The sequence below is a fragment of the Vulpes lagopus genome, chromosome 24, assembly GCF_018345385.1.
Source record: "Vulpes lagopus strain Blue_001 chromosome 24, ASM1834538v1, whole genome shotgun sequence".
Classification (NCBI taxonomy): Eukaryota; Metazoa; Chordata; class Mammalia; order Carnivora; family Canidae; genus Vulpes; species Vulpes lagopus.
Window position 1 is genome coordinate 32,690,843 of NC_054847.1, and position 23,967 is coordinate 32,714,809.

At 35.2% G+C, this 23,967-nt stretch overlaps 1 protein-coding gene across 4 annotated transcripts in view; it reads left to right on the top strand.

Annotated features, from left to right (window-relative positions):
• RIF1 (replication timing regulatory factor 1) overlaps window positions 1-21,858 on the top strand; it is a 54,099-nt gene extending 32,241 nt beyond the window's left edge. For 3 of the 4 annotated variants that reach the window (XM_041739543.1, XM_041739544.1, XM_041739546.1), the window contains 15 exons: window positions 578-842; window positions 2,602-2,644; window positions 3,203-3,405; window positions 3,941-4,040; window positions 6,274-6,393; window positions 7,376-7,527; window positions 7,905-7,982; window positions 8,063-8,117; window positions 8,505-11,738; window positions 13,463-13,609; window positions 13,917-13,994; window positions 14,082-14,197; window positions 14,740-14,893; window positions 16,397-16,505; window positions 17,005-21,858. In XM_041739543.1, coding sequence (XP_041595477.1) covers window positions 578-842; window positions 2,602-2,644; window positions 3,203-3,405; window positions 3,941-4,040; window positions 6,274-6,393; window positions 7,376-7,527; window positions 7,905-7,982; window positions 8,063-8,117; window positions 8,505-11,738; window positions 13,463-13,609; window positions 13,917-13,994; window positions 14,082-14,197; window positions 14,740-14,893; window positions 16,397-16,505; window positions 17,005-17,219 — 5,069 coding nt within the window. In that variant the 3' untranslated portion in view covers window positions 17,220-21,858. The remainder of the gene's footprint in view (window positions 1-577; window positions 843-2,601; window positions 2,645-3,202; window positions 3,406-3,940; window positions 4,041-6,273; window positions 6,394-7,375; window positions 7,528-7,904; window positions 7,983-8,062; window positions 8,118-8,504; window positions 11,739-13,462; window positions 13,610-13,916; window positions 13,995-14,081; window positions 14,198-14,739; window positions 14,894-16,396; window positions 16,506-17,004) is intronic. The other variant, XM_041739545.1, reaches the window with a different exon arrangement.
• Window positions 21,859-23,967: the final 2,109 nt, after the last annotated feature.

Sequence of the window (23,967 nt, forward strand, 5' to 3'; positions counted from 1 at the left end):
TTTAAAATTTAATTCTTGGGCCTGTCTTTTAAAAAAGATTTATTTATTTTAGAGAACGTGCATGTGAGTGGGGAGAGGGGCAGAGGGCGAGAATCTTCAGGCATACTTCTCCCCTATTGCAGAGCACATCTTGGGGCTTGACACCACGACCCATGAGATCATAATGTGACCTGAAACCAAGAGTTGGAGACTTAAGCGACTGAGCCCCCAGGCACCCCAGGAGCCGATCTTACATAATTTAGTACTTTTTTCAAATGAGCTGTTGAAATTCAGAGAATATAAAAATTTGAAATGCATTTTATAATTTCTTAGAGGAAATACTCATTTTCCTGAAATTATTCTAGATCTGCCAAATAGTTTTTCTTTGTTTCTGCTTTGGTTTTACAGACAATGTTGTGATATTTATTCACTAGTGGCATATCATTTTAAGATTTGTGGATATCTCTTTACAGAAATAGATATTTTAGATGTATCATTATATTTTAGATGTATGCCATTTAAATGAGATAAATTGTAAAGATGTACAGTAACACTTTTCAAAGTACTTGAGTTTTTAATAAATTCAATTTTATCTTAGCACCACAGAGACCTTCAGATTGGTCCAAAAAGAAGAAAGAGCCTCTAGGGAAATTGGCTTCTTTATTTAAACTTATTGTGAGAGTGATCTATTCTTTCCACACTCTGAGCCTCAAGGAAGTACATTCTGATACTCTCCTCACTGTTGGCAACTCAATCACCAGTATTCTTTCTAATGTACTTGGACGTATTTCTTTGCCTTCTATGATCCGAAAGATATTTGCAACTTTAACAAGACCTCTGGCATTATTTTATGAAAACTTAAAGTAAGTATTTAGAATTTCTACTTAAAAGCTTTATTTTTTTTTTTTAATTTTTATTTATTTATGATAATCACAGAGAGACAGAGAGAGGCAGAGACATAGGCAGAGGGAGAAACAGGCTCCATGCACCGGGAGCCTGATGTGGGATTCGATCCTGGGTCTCCAGGATCGCGCCCTGGGCCAAAGGCAAGCGCCAAACCACTGTGCCACCCAGGGATCCCTACTTAAAAGCTTTAAATTAAATGTCTTTAGATCTAGGTAGCAAACTTGTCATTTTCCTGTCAGCTTGTTGTTATGAATTACAATATAGTGAAGAGTATAATATATTGAACTGCTTTTGTTGAAAAGATAGTTCACATCATATATAAATATAATGTAGAAATCGGGAATTTAAAAATTTTGTGTGCTAGTTCAACCCGCCTTTTCAATTTAGTACATATGTTTTTAGATTTGTTAATACAAACAAGCACACCTGTTTAAACAGATGATGTATATATATGAGGCTTACCTGATATGCTACTTTGCAATGAAGTATATGGTATGCACTTTAAATATTGTATGCATCTTGCACCATTCATCTAAGAATAATCTCATTCTCTTTGATGTCTGCAGAGGGTTCCATAAAACTTTGTACTGAAGTTTCTTTAGTGGACATGTTTTTCTAGCCTTTTCCCTCCTAACTTAACAACACTACAGTTGGACATATTTGTACATACATCAATGTCCACATTTGCCACTACTGCAGAAAGAGGTCCTAGATGTCAGATTGTTTTTTCAAAAGGTATACACATTGAAATTTCTGAATTACCTGTAAAAATTTAATTTATATTATTCTTTAAATTTGAATTGAAGCAAGCAATGCCTTATAAAAAACCTTGAAAAATCCCAAATAACATTCTTTTTTAAAATTTTTTATTAAATATCATGTTCTTTTTTTTTAATTATTTATTTATTCATGAGAGACACAGAGAGATGGAGGCAGGACATAGGCAGAGGGAGAAGCAGGCTCTATGCAGGGAGCCTGATATGGGACTTGATCCCGGGACTCCAGGATCATGCCCTGGGCCGAAGGCAGGCGCTAAACCACTGAGCCACCCAGGGATCCCCCCAAATAACATTCTTTAAAGAGCAATTTGAAAGGATTCATGGATGCCTTTTCTAGCAGACTTACGTGGCTCAAACATAATAGTCTTGTCTTTTATAAACTAAATTCATGGAGGAAGTTTTAGGAACAAATTTTATAAAATGCAAAGTAGAACCCTAAATATATTAACTTTTAACATCTTTTAGTTTTTTAAGCTTAATCAGAAATAATTTATGCATTTTTTTTTTTTTTTTAATTTATGATAGTCATACAGAGAGAGAGAGAGGCAGAGACACAGGCAGAGGGAGAAGCAGGCTCCATACACCGGGAGCCTGACGTGGGATTCGATCCGGGTCTCCAGGATCGCGCCCTGGGCCAAAGGCAGGCGCCAAACCGCTGCGCCACCCAGGGATCCCAATTTATGCATTTTTAAAAGAGGTGCAGAAATAGGTAACTAGTATTAGTACTTTGAGGTCTATTCTAGATGTTTTTCTATGGTTCACTTTTAAAAATAAGTTTGTTTCATGTTCAATGTTTGATAATTTGACATTTTTAAAATTAAGTCTTGGGGGGCACCTTTTTATATCACTACACAGATCTCATTTTTATGGCTGCATTACATATTTTTGGGTTTAAGTTTCTAAAATAAAAGTGGTACTCTTGTGTTTTTCTTCCCAGGCTTGATGAAGTTCCTAAAGTGTATAGTTGTATGAGCAACAAGGTAAAAATGGACAATAGTCTATAAAACATACTTTGATGAAAAAATGTTAGGGTTTAGGTAACTGTCGTCTTTATGTATAGTTCTGATTTTTAAAAGCATTATACATCCAGTTTTAATGGACATTTAGTAACATGACATTGGGCACATAGTTTTTTAAGAATTGAATAATGTTGCTTTAAATTTATAGTAACTCCCCACCTCCTATCTTGATATTTTTTATATAGGAGGGTAATTAGTTCTGATATTTTATAGGTAAAACTTGTATCGACAACTATTAATCTCTGTTCATGAGAAAAACGTAATTTTTTCTGTTAATTGAAAATAAGTTTGAAATCAAGGTCTTATAACAGTAATTACAGTAAATTCACCTGTTAATTTGTCAGTTTATAATCATATATTTAAGAAGACTGGTGGAGCTTTTAAAAAAACATTTGAATTTAAAAAATTAAAATCATAACTAGTGAGTTATTTAATTTAGTATGCTTTGTGCTTTTATATTTTGCTCTTTTAAAAGAACATTTCCATATGTTATTCTAATAAAGTTTTCCTTTTTCCTAGTTAGAAAAGCTACTAGGAGAGATAATTACTTGTCTACACTTCAACTATACTGGAACTTATGACAGCGAACTTCTTGAACAGATCTCTCCGTTGTTGTGCATAATATTTTTGCACAAGAATAAACACATTCGAAAACAAAGTGCTCAGTTCTGGAATGCCACGTTTGCTAAAGCGACGATGTTGACTTATCCTGAAGAGTTAAAGTATGCTAACCACAAAACTATTTTATATATTTACTATGATCATGTAAATCGAGATTTTGGTTTTAACATGAATTTTTCTTATGAGGAATCATTGCAGAGCATTCCTCAGTTGAAATGTTATTGGAGTACGTGGTAATTTAATTAAACGTAACTTGACCTTTTACTTTGGTCCTTAGAGGAACCTTGGTTTTAGGAACATAAAGAGCAGTGTTAAATTTTCCTTAAAAAGAAATTTAAAGGGTAAGAAATTGGGTGATGTGTACATGGAAATTTAATATAATAGTCTACTTTTGCTTGAAATTTTGCATGATAAAAATTGGGAAATTTTTTAAAGAAGAAAATTTGGGAACTGAAGAGTTTAGCAAATAACCGAATATTCTACATTTGTCCCAGTTTTGTGTATATAGTGTGAGAAACAGTCTTTAAGGTGGATGTATTTTGCCACTTTAAAATTAAAGTGTTCTTGTTAACATGTCATCAGTATTGACCAGTCCTGCTTGACTCAAGGTATATATGTTTATGTACTTTTTAAAAGACCAGTACTAAGACAAGCCAAACAGAAATTTCTGCTTCTCTTACCTGGTTTGGAAAATGTTGAAATTATGGAGGAATCCAGTGGACCATATTCAGATGCAGTAAGTTGAGGTTTCTTTACTTTCGAATGATGTATGAGTAGTTTGTTTATTGGATTTCAGTGTAATTTTCTAAAAGACAAAAACTTAGAATGTTTTACTGATGTGATAAACAAGTAAAACTTGAGCATAAGAGAGCATCATAATGTAGGGTTTTCCTATGAAAGCCACTGTCTGGCTTTAAATGCTTTTTTCTTTTTTTTAATTGAAGTATAATTGACCTACAGTAATCCTGTTTCAGGTATACATCCTAGTGATTTGATATTTTTATACACCGTGAAATGATCTTCATGATAACAGGAAGTTTGTATTTCTTAATCCCCTTCACCAGATTCATCTGCCCTCATCTAATCCCCCCCTCTGGTAACCAACAGTTTGTTTCCTGTCTTTGAGTCTGTTTCTGTTTTGTTTGTTTGCTCATGTAATAGTTTAAATTCTACGTGTGTTCGTGAATTGTACAGTATTTGTCTTCATCTGGCAGTCACTTAACCTAATAACCTCTAGGTTGATCCATGTTGTCACAAATGACAAGATTTCATTCCTTTTTATGTTGGAATGATAATCCATGGTGGTGGTGTGGGTATATCTTCCTTAGCCATTCGTCTTTAAGGAAATACTTAGGTTGATTCCATATCTTGATTATTGTAAATAATGTTGCAGTGAACATGAGGGTGAACATCTTTTCAAATTGGTATTTTTTGGGGGAAGAAATTTGGTGTTTTGGGGCTTTTTTGGACAAATACCCAGAAATAAAATTGCTGGATTGTATTGTAGTTCTCCTTTGAATTTTTTAGTACCTCCATACTATGTTTCATAGTAGCCACACCAATTTACATTCTCACCAGCAGTGTACGAGGGTTCCCTTTCCATCACATCTTTGTTGGCACTTCCTTTTTTTTCTTTCCTTTTCCATGATTGTTACTCTTAATTATTATTTGCATTTCCTTGATTATGATAGTGATGTTGAACATATTCTCATGTGCCTGTTGGCCAGATTTATATGTCTTTGGTAAAACATCTATACAAGTTCTCTACCCATTTTTTTAACCGTTTTTTTAATATTAAGTTATGAGAGTTCTTTACATATTTTGGATATTAACCCCTTATCCAGATTTATGATCTGTGAATATTTTCCCATTCAATAGATTTCCTTTTTCATTTTGTTTATGATTTCCTTCACTGTGCAGCGGTTTTTAATTTCATGATGTAATTTCATTTGTTTATTTTAGCTTTTGTTGCCCTTAGACTAAAAATAATTTTCTGATTTAAGGAGGGTAAATTTCACCATAGAGTCTCATGTAAATAGTCTGATTCTTATTCATTAATAATCTTTTTTGAACTGTGGCATTTCGTGTGTATTCCCTCACAAATGTAATTATTAAAATACGTGGTTAAGTGTTGCTTTAGGTAAACCAAGAATAATAGTTACTGGTCTGTGTCTAAGCAAGAGCTACCCTTCATTTTCTCAGTTCTTTCCATCGAATCTCTCATTCCTTCTGTCAGAAAAACACATCTTTGCTATCCTATAACACATTTGGAACAAGGTTACTTTGGCTAATAATACTTAATTACTATCTGAGGATCAAGGAGGAAAGGCATGGGTACTGCATATCCATGAGGTAGGCCATTCTTAGACAACTTTTTCCTATTCAACAGCAAATGGAGCCTAGCTGTTCTTTGTTTAGAACCTAAAAGAGAAAAAAGTTAACAGCTATCTAAGCACTCTAGTTTTCATTTTTGGCTAAAACTTTCTTGTCAGGTGATTAGACTTGAGACTTGTTTGGTGTAATTTGTCTTGAAAAAACCTGAAAGGGACATGACAGTTAATATTTTCTATCATGCATATTTCATTGTTTGATGTTTAAAGTTTTATGGCTGTGATTTTTTTCTTAGATATATTCCTAGTAATAAGAGGGTCCTTGAGTCCATTAATTTAATTCATTTTTAGTATTTATTTGCTGTATCTTATTTTTAGAATTTGTAAAATTCTCAAAATATTCAGAACTTAAAATTTATTAAAATGGTGCAAAATAGCTACTGTATAAGTTAGAGATCCCAAGCCTGTTTGCTGTTCATGAATTAGACAATGGCTCTTTTCTTTGACATGATTTTAAGAGGTTTGAATAATAGAAGGAATTTGATATTTAAAATGAGAATTTATACTGGAATATTCAAAGCATGAAAGGAGAAATACAACATTTGCATTTTAAAAATTGTTTCATTTTTAATAAAACAGACAGAATATTCACAGTTAAATATGAAGATAAGTGGCATGGAAAGAAAATCAAGTGGAAGAAGAGATTCTTTTTTGGCACAAACAAAAGATGCAAAAGAAAACATGAAACCACCAGTCAAAGTATGTTTTTCCAAACTTTAATAGAACTTACAAAATTAAGATATATTGTAGCTTGAGAACATACAACTTTTAATTGAAAGAAAAAGCAATTAAAGGCTAAATAAAAAGGGCTAAAGGGGAATAATAGAGCTTAGACTAAAAAGACTGTTAGGATAATGTGGAAATCTAGAAAAACTTTGGTAGATGATTCATTCTTATTAAAGTTACATCTGCTTAATATGTAGCATCCACTAAGTACAGTAGCCCTGTTGAAGTGGAATGAACTCTAGGTATGAGGTATGAGCATAGGTAGCATATAAGAGAACATTGTAGAACTTCCGTTATTGAATAGAAAGAATGCTTAGGTGAGATACCTGTTTTGGCCTCATTTAAAACTCATAATCTTACTATTTGACAGTTAACTGATTTCAGACAATAATTCTCTTCCTCTGTGACTTCCAGTAAGGGTATTCTAGAATCTTGAAATTGTGGTCCTGGCAAAATGAAAGGAAAAATACTATTTTTAAAGAATGACTCCCAACACAGTCTGGTAGCAACTATAAAATAGAATGAAAACCAGTGCACTGAAAATTTGTAAAAATAACAGTCACAGGGTTACTGTATGGAATGTATTATTTTGGCAACTTTTATTTAATTTATGCTTCAGCTTCAGAGCTGCTGATGTTCTCTCTTCTTGCAAAACTACTTAATTTCCATATGTTGGCCTGAAAAGCATATTTGTGCTTTGTTTATAAGCAAGTTGTCTACTTTTTGAAGAGTAGTGATAATTTTTATTTTCTGAATGTTTTCTAGAAGTAGAATGAAAGCAAGGGACACTGTACTAATTATTAACCTAGGATATCCTGTAGGTTTGAACTTTAAACTTACTAGTCATTATTGAAGAACTTTACTTGACTAAGATAGCCTAGGATAGAGATTGATTTGTAATATTGGAAGATAATTTGGAAACTCAAATATACATTTGTCTTTTATAAATTTGCAGTTGAAATTAGAATCGTCTTCTTCAAAAACAAAGAGTGAAATGCCTTTGGAAGAAGAAAAGTCTACTGACTTTGTGTTTATACCGCCAGAAGGAAAAGAATCAAAGGAAAGAATACTAACTGAACATCAGAAAGAAGTACTCAAAACAAAGAGGTTTTGTAGTCTTTTATATTGAATTGGTATTCTATATTCACACTTAAATTTCATGCAGTTAACTACAACTTTGTGTTTAGAACCAAGTATACTCGGTTTAATAATGGTATATTTTAATGTCAAAAAGCTATGCCATGCAGGCTGCATTTCATTATGTATACAGTTGTTACTTAGTAATGGACCAAATATTTACGCATTTAGAGCTGAATCATTAATGGAGGTAGTGTTGGAGAGAGAGAAGATGGTTAATGGAAAATAAACTTCTAAGTCTTAATATTACATTGTTCTTAAAAGATAACTCGATATACAATTTTAAGTTTAATTTCTAATTGTAGGAATACCACATTTTGAAGTTATTTACGTAAGATCTTTTTCAGGTATGATATTCCTGCCATGTATAATAATCTGGATGTTTCACAAGACACTTTTTCTCAGTATACTCAGGAAGAGTCCATGTAAGTATGGAAGTTTTGAAGTAACTGGTTTTCTAATTTTAAGTATAAACAGTATTTTAATTTATACATGTTTGTTTCAGGGAAATTCCTACTTTAACTGAAAAATCAAAGGAAGATTCTAAGGTGGTATTTAAGGTATAGTTGGTATTTCCTATTTTGGGGTTTTTAGAATCATTATCCTTTTATGAAATCTCTTGTATTAATTTGAAAATACATTGCATAATCCTTCAACTCTAATAGACTTTGGTTGAATTGTAGTCATTGTGTTTGTAGATGTGTGTCTGTGTGAGGATGTGGATGTGTATCTGTATGTATGTAAATATAGTAGGCTTTATTAAATATAAATATATTAAATTACATAAGTAGAAACTAATGGGCATCTATCACCAACTTTGGAATATTTGCAGAATACTGAAAGTCAGTGATTAACTTTTGAATGAATGAGGTTTCATACTAAGATTTCTCCTAGGAAGTCAGACTTGTTTTTCATTAATCTATATACATGTGTATGTTTCTGTGCAGGACGGACAAGCAGAGAGTGACATTGTCTTTCCTCAAGATGTCACAGAAAACTGTGGTACGAATGAACATCTTGGAAAGGCTTCCCTTTCGAATGAGTGTGTTTCTAATGAGGACACAAATCCAAAAATACTGAGCAGTAATAATGATGCCAGAAAGAAAGCTTTAATTTCATCAAAGAAAACCACCAAATGTGCATCTAGTGCAGAAAATACTTCTGGTGTCAACAGTAGTTCATTTTCTAATGCCGTCATTTCTGGAACTCCCCCACAGCCTACAAGTCGGAGGCAAACCTTTATTACTTTGGAGAAGTTTGATGGTTCAGAAAATAGACCTTTTAGTCCGTCCCCCTTAAGTAATATGTCCTCAACTGTTACAGTGAAAAATAACCAGGAAGTCATGAATAAAACAGATATTCCACCAAAAGCAAAAAAAAGAGAAATGGCTTTTGTAAAATCTGATTCTGAAAAAATAGTGCATGGGATTAAGAAATCAAGCAGAAGGTCGAATAAAGCTGAACGAACAGGGAATAAAAGGTCTAAGCTCTTAATGAGATCTGATCAGGAGAAACATACTCAGGAATCTATTGATGGCACAGTAGTCTTAGAAAATAACCCACCTGGTTTGCTTAATCAAACAGAATGTGTGTTAGATAATCTGGCTCACCTTTCTGAATCTCCAGTGGAGAATGAGGATACAATGCTTAAACCAACAATAGAAAATGCAGTATTACTAGAAAACAATACTGTAGAAGAGAAAACAGGAATCAATTTGGAATCCAAAGAAAATACACCCCCAGCTGTAATACCAGCAGACCAAATCGTAGATGAGGATAGTCCTGTTCAGATCACTCCAAATCAAAAAACCCTTAGACGATCCTCAAGGCGACGTTCAGAAATAGAGCCTACCACTGACAGCCAAGAAAAGGAAAATAATCCTCAAAAAAAAGAAAGACGTAAGGAAGAAGAAAAGACCCTTCAGAAAAGTCCATTGCATGTAAAAGATGATGCATTACCTAAGCCAAAAATGATTTTTGAACAAAGTGTGCAGGATAATATAATTGAGAAAGGAAATAATTTACATGAGAAGACTTTAGGGGAAACCAGCACTATTGATGAAATTGATGAAAGTAAAAGAAAGCTAGACCTTGAGAATATTAAATCTGAGGGAGATGGTGCCCAGGACATTGCAGATAAGCCTTCTGAAAAACCAGTAAGTGGACGAACACGGTATCAAACAAGAAGAGCATCCCAAGGTTTACTTTCCAGCATTGAGAACTCAGAATCTGATAGTTCTGAGGCAAAAGAAGAAGGTCCTAAAAAGAAGAGATCTGGCAAATGGAAAAACAAAAGCAACGATAGTGTTGACATTGAAGATCCAGAGGAGAAAGTGATAAAACAGGAATGTATAAATATCCAACACCAGACACTTGATCCCAAAGCAAATTCTGAAGTAGAGAGAGACCTAAAATCTCAGATTTGTGAACAGAAAGAGGAGAGTAATGTAACTCTTGAAGATTCTACGGCGTCTTCAGATTTATCGCAGGTTTCTGATGATGTATCAAATACTTATGAGGGAAAAAGTAAAACCAACAAATGTGCAGAGTATTCCTTTTCAAACCCTTCTGTGCCAGAATCAAATCTAAGGACTAGAAATGCCAGCAAGAGATTACAAAAACGAGATTCTGTAGAAAATAACACTGTGGGAGAATCCTCAAAAACAGGGACATCAGACGTTTCTTTGCTTTCTGAAAAAACTTTACAAACACTCGAATGCCAGCATAAGAGAAGTAAGAGGGTAAGGAGATCTAAAGGTTGTGATTGCTGTGGAGAAAAATCACAGCCTCAGGAAAAGTCATTCATTGGGCTAAAGAGTACAGAAAATTACGATGTAAAGGTCAGTGAAACCAAAAAGACAGATACGCAAACACCTGTAACTGTATTAGAAACTTCTAATCTGTGCTCTGAGGTAAAACTTATAGATGATGAACATCATAGTGTGAATTTTCATTTGGATCTCAAGGTGGAGAATGATGCTATTAATGATTCATTAATTATATCTGAAACTGAGTTGAAAGAAAATCCTACTCAAAACCCTCTTCCTTCCGAAGTTGTAAGTGTTGAAGAAACTTGTGATTCGGATTCTGAAGAAGCAACATCTCTTGAAAGCCAAGAGCCAGCCAATAAGAAATGTAAAACTGTTAGCCCATGTTTAAGTGATTCCAAAGATAATTCACTGGAACGTTGTTCTGCCTTGCAGACCAACGAAGAAAAGCCAGAGTCTGTCTTGGAAAAGGAAGTTAGTATAGAGAACATTGTCATTGTTGAAACAAATGCATGTAAAATTAAAGCAGAATTCGATCCAGAAGTAGAAGCTATTGAATTGGATATCGAAAGTGATAAATCTGAAGCTAGCTTTTCTGAACAAAAGAGTACTGAAACTGATGTTCTCGAAGAAGAGGTAATGGAGATAAAGAGTGAAAGAAGTGATGAATCTGAAGCTGAGACAGCTGAAAAACTGGAGGCTGAAGAATTTAAATCTGATATTGGTCATTCTGATAATACCACACCTATAGAAGTGAACGCTCAGGTGGAGATACCTAAACAAACAGCCATTGGGGAATTAGATGAAGGAAGTGACGAATCTGGTCCAGGCTCATCTGAAGAAGTGAATGCTGAAACCGAAAATTGTGAAGAGACAGTGATTGGTGAGATGAGCAGTGAAACGGACCAAGTTAGGGAAACAGAGGACGGGGACTCGACCAAAATCTCTACTATTCCTGTAGAAGCCGAAACAAAGACATCAGCTACCGAAATCAGCAATTTTGTTCCCAACACACTGGAGATAAGCACTGAAGAAGGGAAGGTTGTTGACTCTAACAAAACTGAAACAAATACTGAATTTAGTAAGTCTGAAGAAACAATATTAGAGAACAATCTAATGGTTGGGGGAAATGATGAAGTTTTACAGGAAGTTCACCATAATTCAGAGAAAGTGGAGGAAACCTCCCAGTCTCAGACATGTGAAACAGCCATCTCTGAACTAGTAACAGAAGACAATAATGTATCTCCTCAGAAATTAAGGGAACTTGATCCTTTATTTATATCAGCAAATGGCAGTCCTAGTGGCATGCAGACACGCTGTGTCTGGTCTCCTTTGGCTTCTCCATCCACCAGCATTTTAAAGAGAGGACTGAAAAGACCTCAGGAAGATGAGATATCGTCACCTGTTCACAAGGTAGGGGAATCGAGGCTGCATATTAACTAGCCCATGTTTAATTGAGTGCTTTGGCCATACAGTGACACCTGGTGAATGACAGACTTTAGACTGATGGGACCACTCATTTTGAGTAACAGCCACAGTGACTAGGGGACTAGGGAAGAGAGCACGCAGACGAAGAAGGGTTGATAAAGGGGCCTGAAGTCCTTTACTTCAGGACACTAAAGATCTTTAACCACATACATTAATGAGGTTCTCCTAGGTTTTTTTTTTGTTTGTTTGGGTTTTTTTTTTTTTTTTTTTTTTTGCTCATAACGTGAGGAAACATTTAGAAACTGATAAGCTTTAGTTGGCACTCAGTTTCTGGATGTGATTTGATTCATAATTTTATTTCCCCATCTTTACTAAACTGATTCCTTTAGTTTGTAAACATGGATTTCCTCTATGTACCTGCTTTAGCTCCAGCTCCTGACCCTCTAACTTGCACATCATTTGTTGAATGAATAAATTTAAAAAGTCAGTTACATATGCTTACAGAGCTCAGCTTGTCATCTCCTTAGTAAAGGACATGTTCTGAAAAGGTATGATGTGAACATTCTTTAACTTTGAAATTGAACCTGCCATTTACTATAGACATGTGTTTGTGTATACAGACATGTGTGATAGAAGAGAGACCTTTGCCTTTAACAAGCACCATTGTGAAGAGTTCCTCAAGATGTATGAAAAAAATCTTACACTGAGAACTCAGTTTTTTGGCTTTATTTTGCTTTGCTTTTATATTGAGGCTCTTGGTGTGTGGGTTTTATATATATATATATATGTATATATGTATGTATGTATTTAATATAGAAGTTTTTATAAAGCCTGCAGATAGAATGTATTGGGGTTGAGGTCTTCAGTATATTTTATTTATTAAGGTTTTATTTATTTGAGAGAGGGAGAGAACAGAGGGACAGGGAGAAGCAGGCCTCCACTGAGCAAGGAACCTGATGTGGGAGTCTGTCCCCAGGACCCTGAGATCATGACCCGAGCTGAAAGCAGACACTTAACCGACTGAGTCACTCAGATGTGCCCTCTTCAGTATGTTTTAGATTTTTAATACAAGTTAACTAGTCATGTTTTGTTTGATAGTGTACCTCATATTTAATTTTTATTTAGGCAACAGCAAGACATTTTAGTTTTCCATAGCAGGAAAGTATAAATCTGTCCATTCTTGGGAATCAAGACCAGGAGACATTTATATACGTGGTTAGTGGTTATGCCTTATTGCATAATTATTTATTGCATTTTTATATCAAATAGTTGAATGAATGAACAGATCATAAGAGTTTAGAAGAGGCCAAAATGAAAAATTACTGTGACTCTGGTACCCTCTAAAGGGTATACAGGCTAGCATGATACACCAGAGACCAGTTAGTACTATTTCTACTTCTTTTCCTTGTATTTTTAAGTCACTGTAGTAAGCCTACAGGGTAAGTAGAATTTGATGATACAATTTCAACTGCTATATGCAGTTTCATTTTCTACCACTGTCTTTGTTGGTATTTTATGTATAGACCATTTAGTACGTGGATAATTGGAATGACCAGTGGTATTAAGTAGTATCTGTGAGAGCCATTAGGAAATGCAGCTGTGTGCATCTAATCCTACATGCTATTTTGGGGGGACCTTAAAATGAGAATTTATGATGTGATTTTTTTTAACTTTAATTTGTTGAATAAAAACATGACCCGTGTTTTCAGGTTCGCCGTGTCTCCTTTGCGGATCCGATATACCAAGCAGGATTGGCAGATGACATTGATAGACGATGCTGTAATGTTAGGTCCCATTCTTCAAATAGTTCTCCCATAGTAAAAAGTGTTAAAACTTCACCTACTGCACATTTTAAGGTAAGCTGCAGGCTTTACAATACGTGTATATGTATGCAGGTACAGAATTGCATAGTACAATTTGTCTTAAAATTAATAAACTTCTTTGGTGTGGATACATTGTTTTGTCTGCAACATGGTAAACAAATATGAAGAGGTGGAAAGAGGCAGCGATAATCCCAAAAGCAATTGATTAGGTTAATAGTTTACTACATTTTCTCAAAATTTTAGGAAATTAGTGCAATCTAAGTAATGAAAATAAAGTTTGTAAAATTACAGTTTTCTAGGGTTCTGAGTGAGTTTTTTTTCTCTCCTTTCTTCTGTCTAGCATAATGCCACTTCAACCAAAGGATTTCTGTCCCCAGGATCACGTAGCCCTAAATTTAAGAGCTCAAAGAAGTGTTTAGTAAGAAGTGATTTAGTTTTCAAGCAACTTTATATTTTCATGTTCAGTCAGGTGACCTCTATTTAACGATTTGAAATTTATTCTAAGATTACAGAAATGGTTAAAGAGTCTATGCCATGTCCAACAGAAAGTGTTTACCCAGCTTTGGTGAATTGCGTGGCTCCAGTTGATATCATTTTACCTCAGATTACATCAAACATGTGGTAAGTATTTGGTTTATGCTGGCTTATATACTTAACGATGCCACTTGTTTAAGAAGAATATTTAAATGATTGGGCTTCTTAAATTTAGAATTGATTCCTATGCACTTTCACACATTTTATTTTAGAAATAATTCATTTGGGAAGAAAAGTGTCTTATAATAATACAGTAATGGTTAAGATAATTGTGTGCTTAATTTTTGCCAGGTGCTGTGCTGAGCTCTTTGCATGTGTTCTCTTATTTAATCCTTTTTTTTAATAATAAATTTATTTTTTTATTGGTGTTCAATTTGCCAACATACAGAATAACACCCAATGCTCATCCCATAAGGAGTCTGATTATTTTTTCCACTCTTACAAGTTGAAGTTCAGAAAGGTTAAGCCCCCAAAGTCATGCAGGCATTAAGTCATAATACAAGTGAAGTCTGAGACACATACTGGGCTTAGTCTCTTTCCAACGCTATTGCTTAAGCCAGGCAAACACATCAAATTCAGATTGTAAAAGGATATGATGATGTTTTTCCTTTTTCTCTTAACCTCTTCAGGGCAAGAGGACTAGGACAGCTCATTAGAGCTAAGAACATAAAAACGATTGGTGATTTGAGTACTCTTACAGCATCTGAAATAAAAACTCTTCCTATCCGTTCTCCAAAAGTGTCCAATGTAAGAAAGGCTCTTAGAGTCTATCACGAGCAGCAGGTAAACTTAGATGTTCTAAATCAAATATAAATAAATGATATCTCAGTAGATAGTCTTGCTTAAAACTCATTTTATGCCACCTTTTCTTCCCTTCCCCCACGGTCAAGAATAACTTTAAAAGGTCACTTTATAATTCCACAGAGAAGTTGGCTTCTTCATTTTTGTACAGTTTTATGTAATGTATTTCTTTATTCAAAATTTCTCCTCCTACTTCCTTGTCTCACTCATTTCCACCAAATTGGTGATTGATTCCATGGATACTATTCCTAAAACCTGGATGTTCAAATCTAAACATTGTAATGAGAATCTTGCAAATTTGTAGTTAACAGTATTTCAGTTTTGATGTCCAACACAACTCTAATTTTTCTTGTTCTTAACAACTTTTTGCACATAAATATTTTGGGTCATAGACATTTTTCAAGATTCTGATGAAAGTCAAGATTCTCTACTTCCCAACTCCTCATAAGAATATATGTGGAAAACTCTATATCACTTCAGAAGGATTCAGACTACTGAAACCTTTGCAGAGACCCTTTATTATGTGTCCATTGAAATTATGCAGAATTATGAATAAGTGAAAACAGTACGTTAAGCTTGAAAACCAGTGTTTATATTAGAATTTCTAAGAGTGGAGTTTGCTAACTACTGAAGACTTGTGCTGTTTTTTTTTTTTTTTTTTTAAGTCTCTGATTTAAAGATTTATTTGTGATCTTTAAAACTCTTTTAAGTAATCCAAAGACTACATTAGTAATTTTTAGCCTCTGCCTGCTGTGGACATTTCATAAAAGTGGGATCATATAAGCTTGGTCTTTGTGACGGGCTTCTTTGAGCATAATGTTTTCAAGGTCACATATATCAGTATTTCATTCCTCTTCATGGCTGAATAATATTCCTTGGGTGAATATGCAACATCTAGGTCATCCATCAGTTGCTTAACATTTGGGTTGTTTTTACTTTTGGTCTTATGTACACTCCTATACAAGTTTTTGTGTAGATGTGTTTTTCTTTTCTCCTAAGTATCTACATAGGAGTCGAATTGATGTACCCATCAGTATGGTAACTAACCTGAAGCTGATTTTCTGAATTTTCTCAATCACTAATCAGTAATCCTGGGAACACCTTTCAAAGTTGCATTCTTTTTTAAAGAAGTCCATATGTTTTTTAAGCTTGGCACTCTCTCTGCCTTGTATTTTCTTACCTCCTAAACTTGGGAAATACAGTGTAATTTTGTTGACTACCATAGCTATTTCTTGAGAAGTCCACTAGAAAATACTACGAAGTCATAACCAGCTCTTTGGAGGGAAAGTGCTTTATAATCCCATTTTGTGTGTTGTTAATAGAACTTAGTTTCTTGGCGGGATTAGCTGAGCTAATAGTCATGTTTTGGACTAGGAAGCATAGTATGTCAGATTCTTTTCCAGTGTTAGTTTTGTTCGTCTTTTTAAAGCAACTTTTCAATTTGTTGGTTTTGTTTTTTGTTTTACTGGCCTGTGTATAATCAAGGTAAAGTCTCGTGGACTAGAGGAGATTCCAGTTTTTGATATTACTGAAAAAACAGTAAATGGAATACAAACTAAATCTGTCCCTTCTGATGAAGAAAGACTTGCCTCAGGTATGTTTTAGCAAAGCAGGATAGTTTTATTTACAGGATCAGCTGACTTTGAAGAAATACTTTGTTATGCGCTTCTCGTTTTAATTTGACCATACTCTTAATTTGACAGGTCTTTTGTGTGTGTGTGTGTGTGTGTGTGTGTGTGTGTGTGGCCAAGTGCGTGAAAAGGTAACTAATTTGACTTCCAGGTATGTCTAGTTGTTTTTCTCTAATTGTCAGCTGCTGCTCTATCAAGGTCTCAAGGATATAAACTAAACAGTGTTCCAGTTATGCTGTTAATAAAAATGAAGTACCCTGACCATTTCTTTAATGGCACTGAATAAGTTATAGTGTAGATTTTTCTGTTGTTTTGTTCCCTTGAGGAACAGTGATACCTTAGCCTGCAGTCTCAACCTAAATTCTGGGCACTTAAGCTTTTTATTAACTTGAAGGAGGTATATACAACCTAAGTTTATCTGGTAGACTTCATTGTGCTTTTTTTTTTTTCTTTTTCTTTTAGATTTAATTGATCCTGTTGCTTTAGAAACTCCATTACCTAAAAATCTTCTGGCGCAGATTAGTGCACTTGCTCTTCAGCTAGATTCAGAAGATCTCCATAATTATTCAGGAAGCCAGCTGTTTGAAATGCATGAGAAACTTGGTAGCATGGCGAACTCTATAATAAAAAATTTGCAGTCACGTTGGAGGTCACCAACTCATGAAAATTCCATTTAGTATTTTAAGAGAAAATTGAAGATTTTTTCCCCCCTCACATCACTGGATTTGTTGATCGTAAAATAAGTTCTGAAATATAGCACAATTTCAGACTGAATGTTTGAAAAGTTGGTAACATTTCAAACCCTGAAGGGCTGTGATTTATTATGTAAGTTCAATTTTGTAAGTTCATTATGTAAGATTTTTGTTCATGCAACATTTTCTTGGCTACATGTGCAGTTTTTCCAAAAATTTAAATATCCTACTGAAATAGTGAAGAAAACCAGAAACAAAAGCATTTTATTTCACACATTTTAAACTCATACGTACTCTGATGAAACATTCATGAAAAATGAAAAATACCTTATTTTAAGTAAGCAAAGTTGAACATTTCTATTAGAAGTTTTTGCTGAACTGATGAAGGTGTTTATACTTGTTTGTTTGGTTTTTTTTTATTTATATTTGTTGTGCCTGAGGTTTAAAAAATTTGTTCTCAGTAGAACACCTCAGGTGAGATGCAAAAAATGGAGATGTGTTTTCACAGATGTCAATTTTGGACAACTTTGAAGAAAAATACCAAAAGTTGCAACTTTTGGGGTTAAAATATTAAAGCAGAAGTTAATGATATTCCATTCATTTGCATTAGCAAATATTTGTGCGGCAGCATTTGCTTGTGAAAATTTAGTCGTATGAGACATATGCACGACTTTTTAAAATGCATGACTATTTGTACATTATGTATAGATTATAATGTTTTTAATTTATAAATTTCAGCCTTTGTTAATGGCATGAAGTTTTCTGCAGCTACATGTGAATACCTTTAATAGAAACCTATTTTGTATATATTAGATACTGAGATATCAGTATGGACAGTAGAAGTGCTTTGTGGGCTTGCTGCAGATGTTTGTAGGATTCTGTATCTACAAATGAAATAGTTTTGTACTTAGCAGTCTTAGTAAAAACATGAGTTTATTTTCTAAAGTAACCAGGAGTTAAAGATATAGAAATGAGAAAGTGTTACGTGAGAACTTCACTATTCATACCCATACTTTTTTGTTGTTGTTTGGAAGGAGGAGGGTATCAGCCACTGGAAAGCTTCATTACATTTCAGAGTTTGACTATTTTTGTTACAAATTGAACTATAACTATTAAGTCTAGAATTAATCTGTTCTTTTCCACCTATACCTAAAGCAAACTTGAAAGAAATTTGAAACTGTTTTTGAAATATGTATGTTTTGCCTACTTTAAAGAAATAGGGTGTATATAATTAAAACATTTGTAAATTTTACCAACTAGTATTAATTAGTCCCTGAATTCCCGTATTTGTTTCATCTCTTTGCAGTGAGAATATTTCATTTGTTCTCTGATTAGAATGAGTAATCTTTACAGTTTCATACTTTATTCAGAACTAACCAGCTTAAAAAGGCACACATTCTTCAGCAAGTTACAGGAAGTTTAATTCTTGTGTTTAGTTATTAGTTCCTGTATTCAGAAGGGGACCACCTGCCAGCCAGGAAAGTTGATCTCTTTTTCATAATTATAAATCCAGCATCCTCACAAATATTTTGGGAGTGTAAGTTTCATAGTCCTATACCAACGTTGGTTTCAAAAGAAATTCTGGAACCATAAAACTGAGGATTATAGCTTAAAGAAATAACCAAAAATAGAAACTTAAACAGTTGTAATTGTGGTTTATATTGTCTCTCATTTCGCAATTAAATTTTATAGTAAAGAGGCACATAAATTTTTAGTTAACAGGTGTAAGTGTGTATATGTTTGTTTGAAGAGTCAAAATTGGCATTTATTTCATGACTGTATCTTACAGTTTGTGTGAACTGGCTGGTGAGATGAAGTTCTTGAGAATGTGAACCATATAGGAGAAAATGTGACTAAAGTAATTGATTAGCATTTACTTAAATCAGTGAATTTGATACAAGCACAAGCATTAATTTTCACACGATGTGATTGAACCAAGGATATGTTTAAAAATGTTATTTGAAGGCACAAAGCAGTTTGCTAAATCTTCATTTTTGAGATAGTTGTGTGTTTGAGGCACCTTATTTTTAATATTCTTGCCTTACATTTTTCTCCAAATTTTTCCCTGAATGATTTCTGAATAGCAAAAAATATTATTATTCCTCGATCCATTTCAGTACATTAACTATTAAAATTAAATCAATTTTTGGCTATTTTCTAAAGGTTAATAAAGCAAATGGCAAATATTAATAACACTCAAATGTGATTTCTTATTTTATGCATTTATAGAAAGAATCTGGTTGCAGAAGCACAGTATAATTTCTCGTTCCAAATGGGGACTTCATGTAGTGGATTTAATTTCTCAGTTTTGAACTGAGCCCATTGTCAAAGATGCTAACTTTTACAAGTTTGAAAGCCATTATTGAATGCTATGGAGCTTTTGCCAAACTTCCATATAGTGTAGAATGAATCTGATACCGTGACAATATTGTTGGATGATATAGTCAAAAATAAGATTTAAATCTGAGCATAAAAAGCATGATAGTTCCTGGCATTGCTCATGGATTCTTTACAGCTTGAAAGTAGTCAGGGATTCTGTAATATATTTAAGAATCATAAAAATGCCAAGGAACTTGGATTATATTTTGCCTAAAATAAAAGTGGCAGGGCAAGAAACAAAATTAGGGGAAAATGAAAGAGGTGAGGTTTTTTTTTTTTTTTTAAGATCAAGGAATGACAGTAATTAAAAGTAACTCCTCTTTAGAAAACCTTTATTGGAATTTAACAGAAAATAAAGTTTAAAGGGTTCACATTTTCCCTAAATGCCATTCTTTCCATCTTGACTATTTAATCTAGTAAGAAGGGCCTGGTTTCCATCCCATATTCTTCATTATTGATTTTCAGGGAGATAATTTGCAGCTAGGCTAGAAGGCCATAAAATAGCAGTTCCCTAAGCAGATCCCTAAGCCATCAGAAAGGTCTTCAACATTGTATCCAAGCATTAGAGTGAAGTTTTGACTCAACACAGTGCTTCTCAAACTATGTATGTATGAAAATGCAGATTCTGATTTCAGCAGGTCTGGGATGCGTCCTGATAGTTCATCTCTAAAAGCTCCCGCATGATTGCACAAATGCTAATGTCTGTGGCCTGCATTTGTGGTAGTTAGGCCTGTGGGGCTTCGGGCTGCGGATGAGGTGATAACACAAGCAGGTGTAAGCCCCAGAAATTGTTGCCACAAAAGATAGAATTTAGTATTTTTTTAGATAGCTTTTTCAAGGTTATGATCGGGGATGCAGACTGGTCTTGAAGGCTTCAAAGTAAAGGTCAAAGGTTTTTCAGGAGTCAGGTGTAGAATTTTGCCTCATTTGGAGCTTTTTTTAGATACAGGAAATTTGTGCTTTGGGGAGGAAGATTTATATTTTTAAATAGGCAGACAGTTATGTATTTCATGTTGTAAAGAACCTTATTAAATAAGAGGCCATGTGAACCTTTTCCCAACAGTAGTGCGTGTGGATTATGTTCTCTTTTTTTAGCATAAAACTAAATTTTCAGGTATTAGAAATATATCTAGTCTGTAAATAAATCTTGCCTTCTAAGTTAAGGAGCTTCACTATTTTACTAATAACCATTGTAAACAGACTACTCCTAACTAAGATTAACTTGGCAGTGAAGTTAGCAACACCAAACAAAATAAGTCATAGCTGACAGATGTGACTTGTCATTTTAGTAAAGATCTCTGGTTACTTTGCTGTTAATTGTTGAGAATTTCTATTTTATCTTAAAATTGGGTCTGAAAGATGTTGAATAATTTGGTTCTCTAAAAATGAGTTTTTCTTAGCCTTCTGTTTCCTTTATGTCTTAAATACTTTTCATATGAATTGGACTTATCCAGAGCACTTAATACAGCCAGAAGTTAAGTAACGGGTGTTTTGAATTGATACATGGAAATGTCGACTGCTTGATCTATAAAAGAAATCTGGGCCTTAGTTTGTGATGGTCCAATGAATGATATGTTTATTACATGCCAGGCTGTGTATATTGTTTACCTATTAAAATCTGAGTCATTAGGATTTGAAGATGTATAGCTATTTAATAGAGTGGTAGTCTTAACTGAGTGGTCACCCATTTCTTGGAATACAATGTTAAATTTTATAACATGATCTTAACCATTTTTTCCTTTGTATACCAAGCCAAAGAACAAAACCAAACATGAAGTGCCAAGCTGTAAGTGCTTCTTCTCCTGAAGTGTATACCATTAGAAGAAAAGAGAATTTCTCCCTATACCGGAGAGTATAGGATCAAAAGCGGTATTTTAAATTGATAGCACATGGAATAAAAAAAAGTATGTAGCTTTTTAGTACAAGGACAGTCGTGTATATTTTGAAAATAGCTGACAATTATCCTATATATGACAGTACCAGAGTTGGTATTTGTAAATACCCTGAGTAATAATTTAAAACCTACATTATTTACAGGTCATGTGTCTGGCTCAGGCACTGGTGGAGTATGTGACTCTTGATTTTGGAATTGTGCGTTTGAGCCCCACATTGGGTGTACACATTGCTTAAAAATAGAATTTTTTAAAAAGTAAAATATACATACACTGCTCTCCCACCCCACCCCCGGCAGTAAATAACTCCCAACAATAGGCAATATTATTTCTTAAATAAATAAATAAATACATTGCGTGTAAACTGTTCTTCAAAATAACGTCGTGGAAAACTGTAGTAGCTATTTTGATACTTAATTGAGTAATTAGCAGGTGTCTAAGGACATTTTTAGTTTTGTAGAGTGGGCGTCTTCTAGAAGAGGAGACCAAAGAATTTAGAGACAAATATGGCGGCCTTGACCTGGTCAGCTGTTAGGGACAGGTCCACAAACTACGGCCTGCCAGTCGGAGGGGGGGGAGAAACCAAAAGTACTATTTTGTGACCCGTGGGGGAGAGATTAAGTTTGCGGGCTGCAGCCTGCCCAGTGTTGCCCCGGGGCCACCCCACCGGGGTGGGCGGGGCGGTGCTTCTGGGAGAGGCTCCTGCGGCCACAGCCCTCTGACACCTCAGACCAGGCCACCACAGGTGTGCGGGTGGAGGCCTGGAGGCCAGGCGACGGGAGGGAGGCCAGTGACCCATGAGCCACGGGGCCCCGCCCCCGCCCGGTGACCTCAAGAAGAGGCGGATGGGGGGAGGGGCCGCTGTCCCCGCCCTACACCGGGCATCGGAACTTTTTTTTTTTAATAAATTTAATTTTTATTGGTGTTCAACTTACCAACATACAGAATAACACCCAGTGCTCATCCCGTCAAGTCCCCCCCTCAGTGCCCGTCACCCATTCACCCCCACGCCCCGCCCTTCTCCCCTTCCACCACCCCTAGTTCGTTTCCCAGAGTTAGAGGAGTCTTTTCCTTCTCCCTTCCCTTATATTCCCTTTCACTGTTATTTATATTCCCCAAATGAATGAGAACACACACTGTTTGTCCTTCTCCGATTGACTTACTTCACTCAGCATAATACCCTCCAGTTCCATCCACGTTGAAGCAAATGGTGGGTATTTGTCATTTCTAATGGCTGAGTAATATTCCATTGTATACATAGACCACACCTTTTTTTTTTTTTTTTTTTTTAATGTTAGTCACAGAGAGAGGCAGAGACACTGGCAGAGGGAGAAGCAGGATCCATGCACCGGGAGCCAGACGCAGGACACGATCCCGGGTCTCCGGGATCACGCCCTGGGCCAAAGGCAGGCGCCAAAACCCCTGCGCCACCCAGGGATCCCCAAACCACATCTTTCTCCATTCATCTTTCTATGGACACCAAGGCTCCTTCCACAGTTTGGCTATTGTGCACATTGCTGCTAGAAACATCGGGGTGCAGGTGTCCCAGCGTTTCACTGCATCTGAATCTTTGGGGTAAATCCCCAGTAGTACAATTGCTGGGTCGTAGGGCAGGTCTATTTTTAACTGTTTGAGGAACCTCCACACAGTTTTCCAGAGTGGCTGCACCAGTTCACATTCCCACCAACAGTGTAAGAGGGTTCCCTTTTCTCCGCATCCTCTCCAACATTTGTGGTTTCCTGCCTTGTTAATTTTCCCCATTCTCACTGGTGTGAGGTGGGATCTCTTTGTGGTTTTGATTTGTATTTCCCTGATGGCAAGTGATGCAGAGCATTTTCTCATGTGCATGTTGGCCATGTCCATGTCTTCCTCTGTGAGATTTCTCTTCATGTCTTTTGCCCATTTCATGATTGGATTGTTTGTTTCTTTGGTGTTGAGTTTAATAAGTTCTTTATAGATTTTGGAAACTAGCCCTTTATCTGATACGTCATCTGCAAGTATCTTCTCCCATTCTGTAGGTTGTCTTTGAGTTTTGTTGACTGTATCCTTTGCTGTGCAAAAGCTTCTTATCTTGATGAAGTCCCAATAGTTCATTTTTGCTTTTGTTTCTTTTGCCTTCGTGGATGTATCTTGCAAGAAGTTACTGTGGCCGAGTTCAAAAAGGGTGTTGCCTGTGTTCTCCTCTAGGATTTTGATGGAATCTTGTCTCACATTGAGATCTTTCATCCATTTTGAGTTTATCTTTGTGTCTGGTGCAAGAGAGTGGTCCAGTTTCATTCTTCTGCATGTGGATGTCCAATTTTCCCAGCACCATTTATTGAAGAGACTGTCTTTCTTCCAATGGATAGTCTTTCCTCCTTTATAGAATATTAGTTGACCATAAAGTTCAGGATCCACTTCTGGGTTCTCTATTCTGTTCCATTGATCTATGTGTCTGTTTTTGTGCCAGTACCACACTGTCT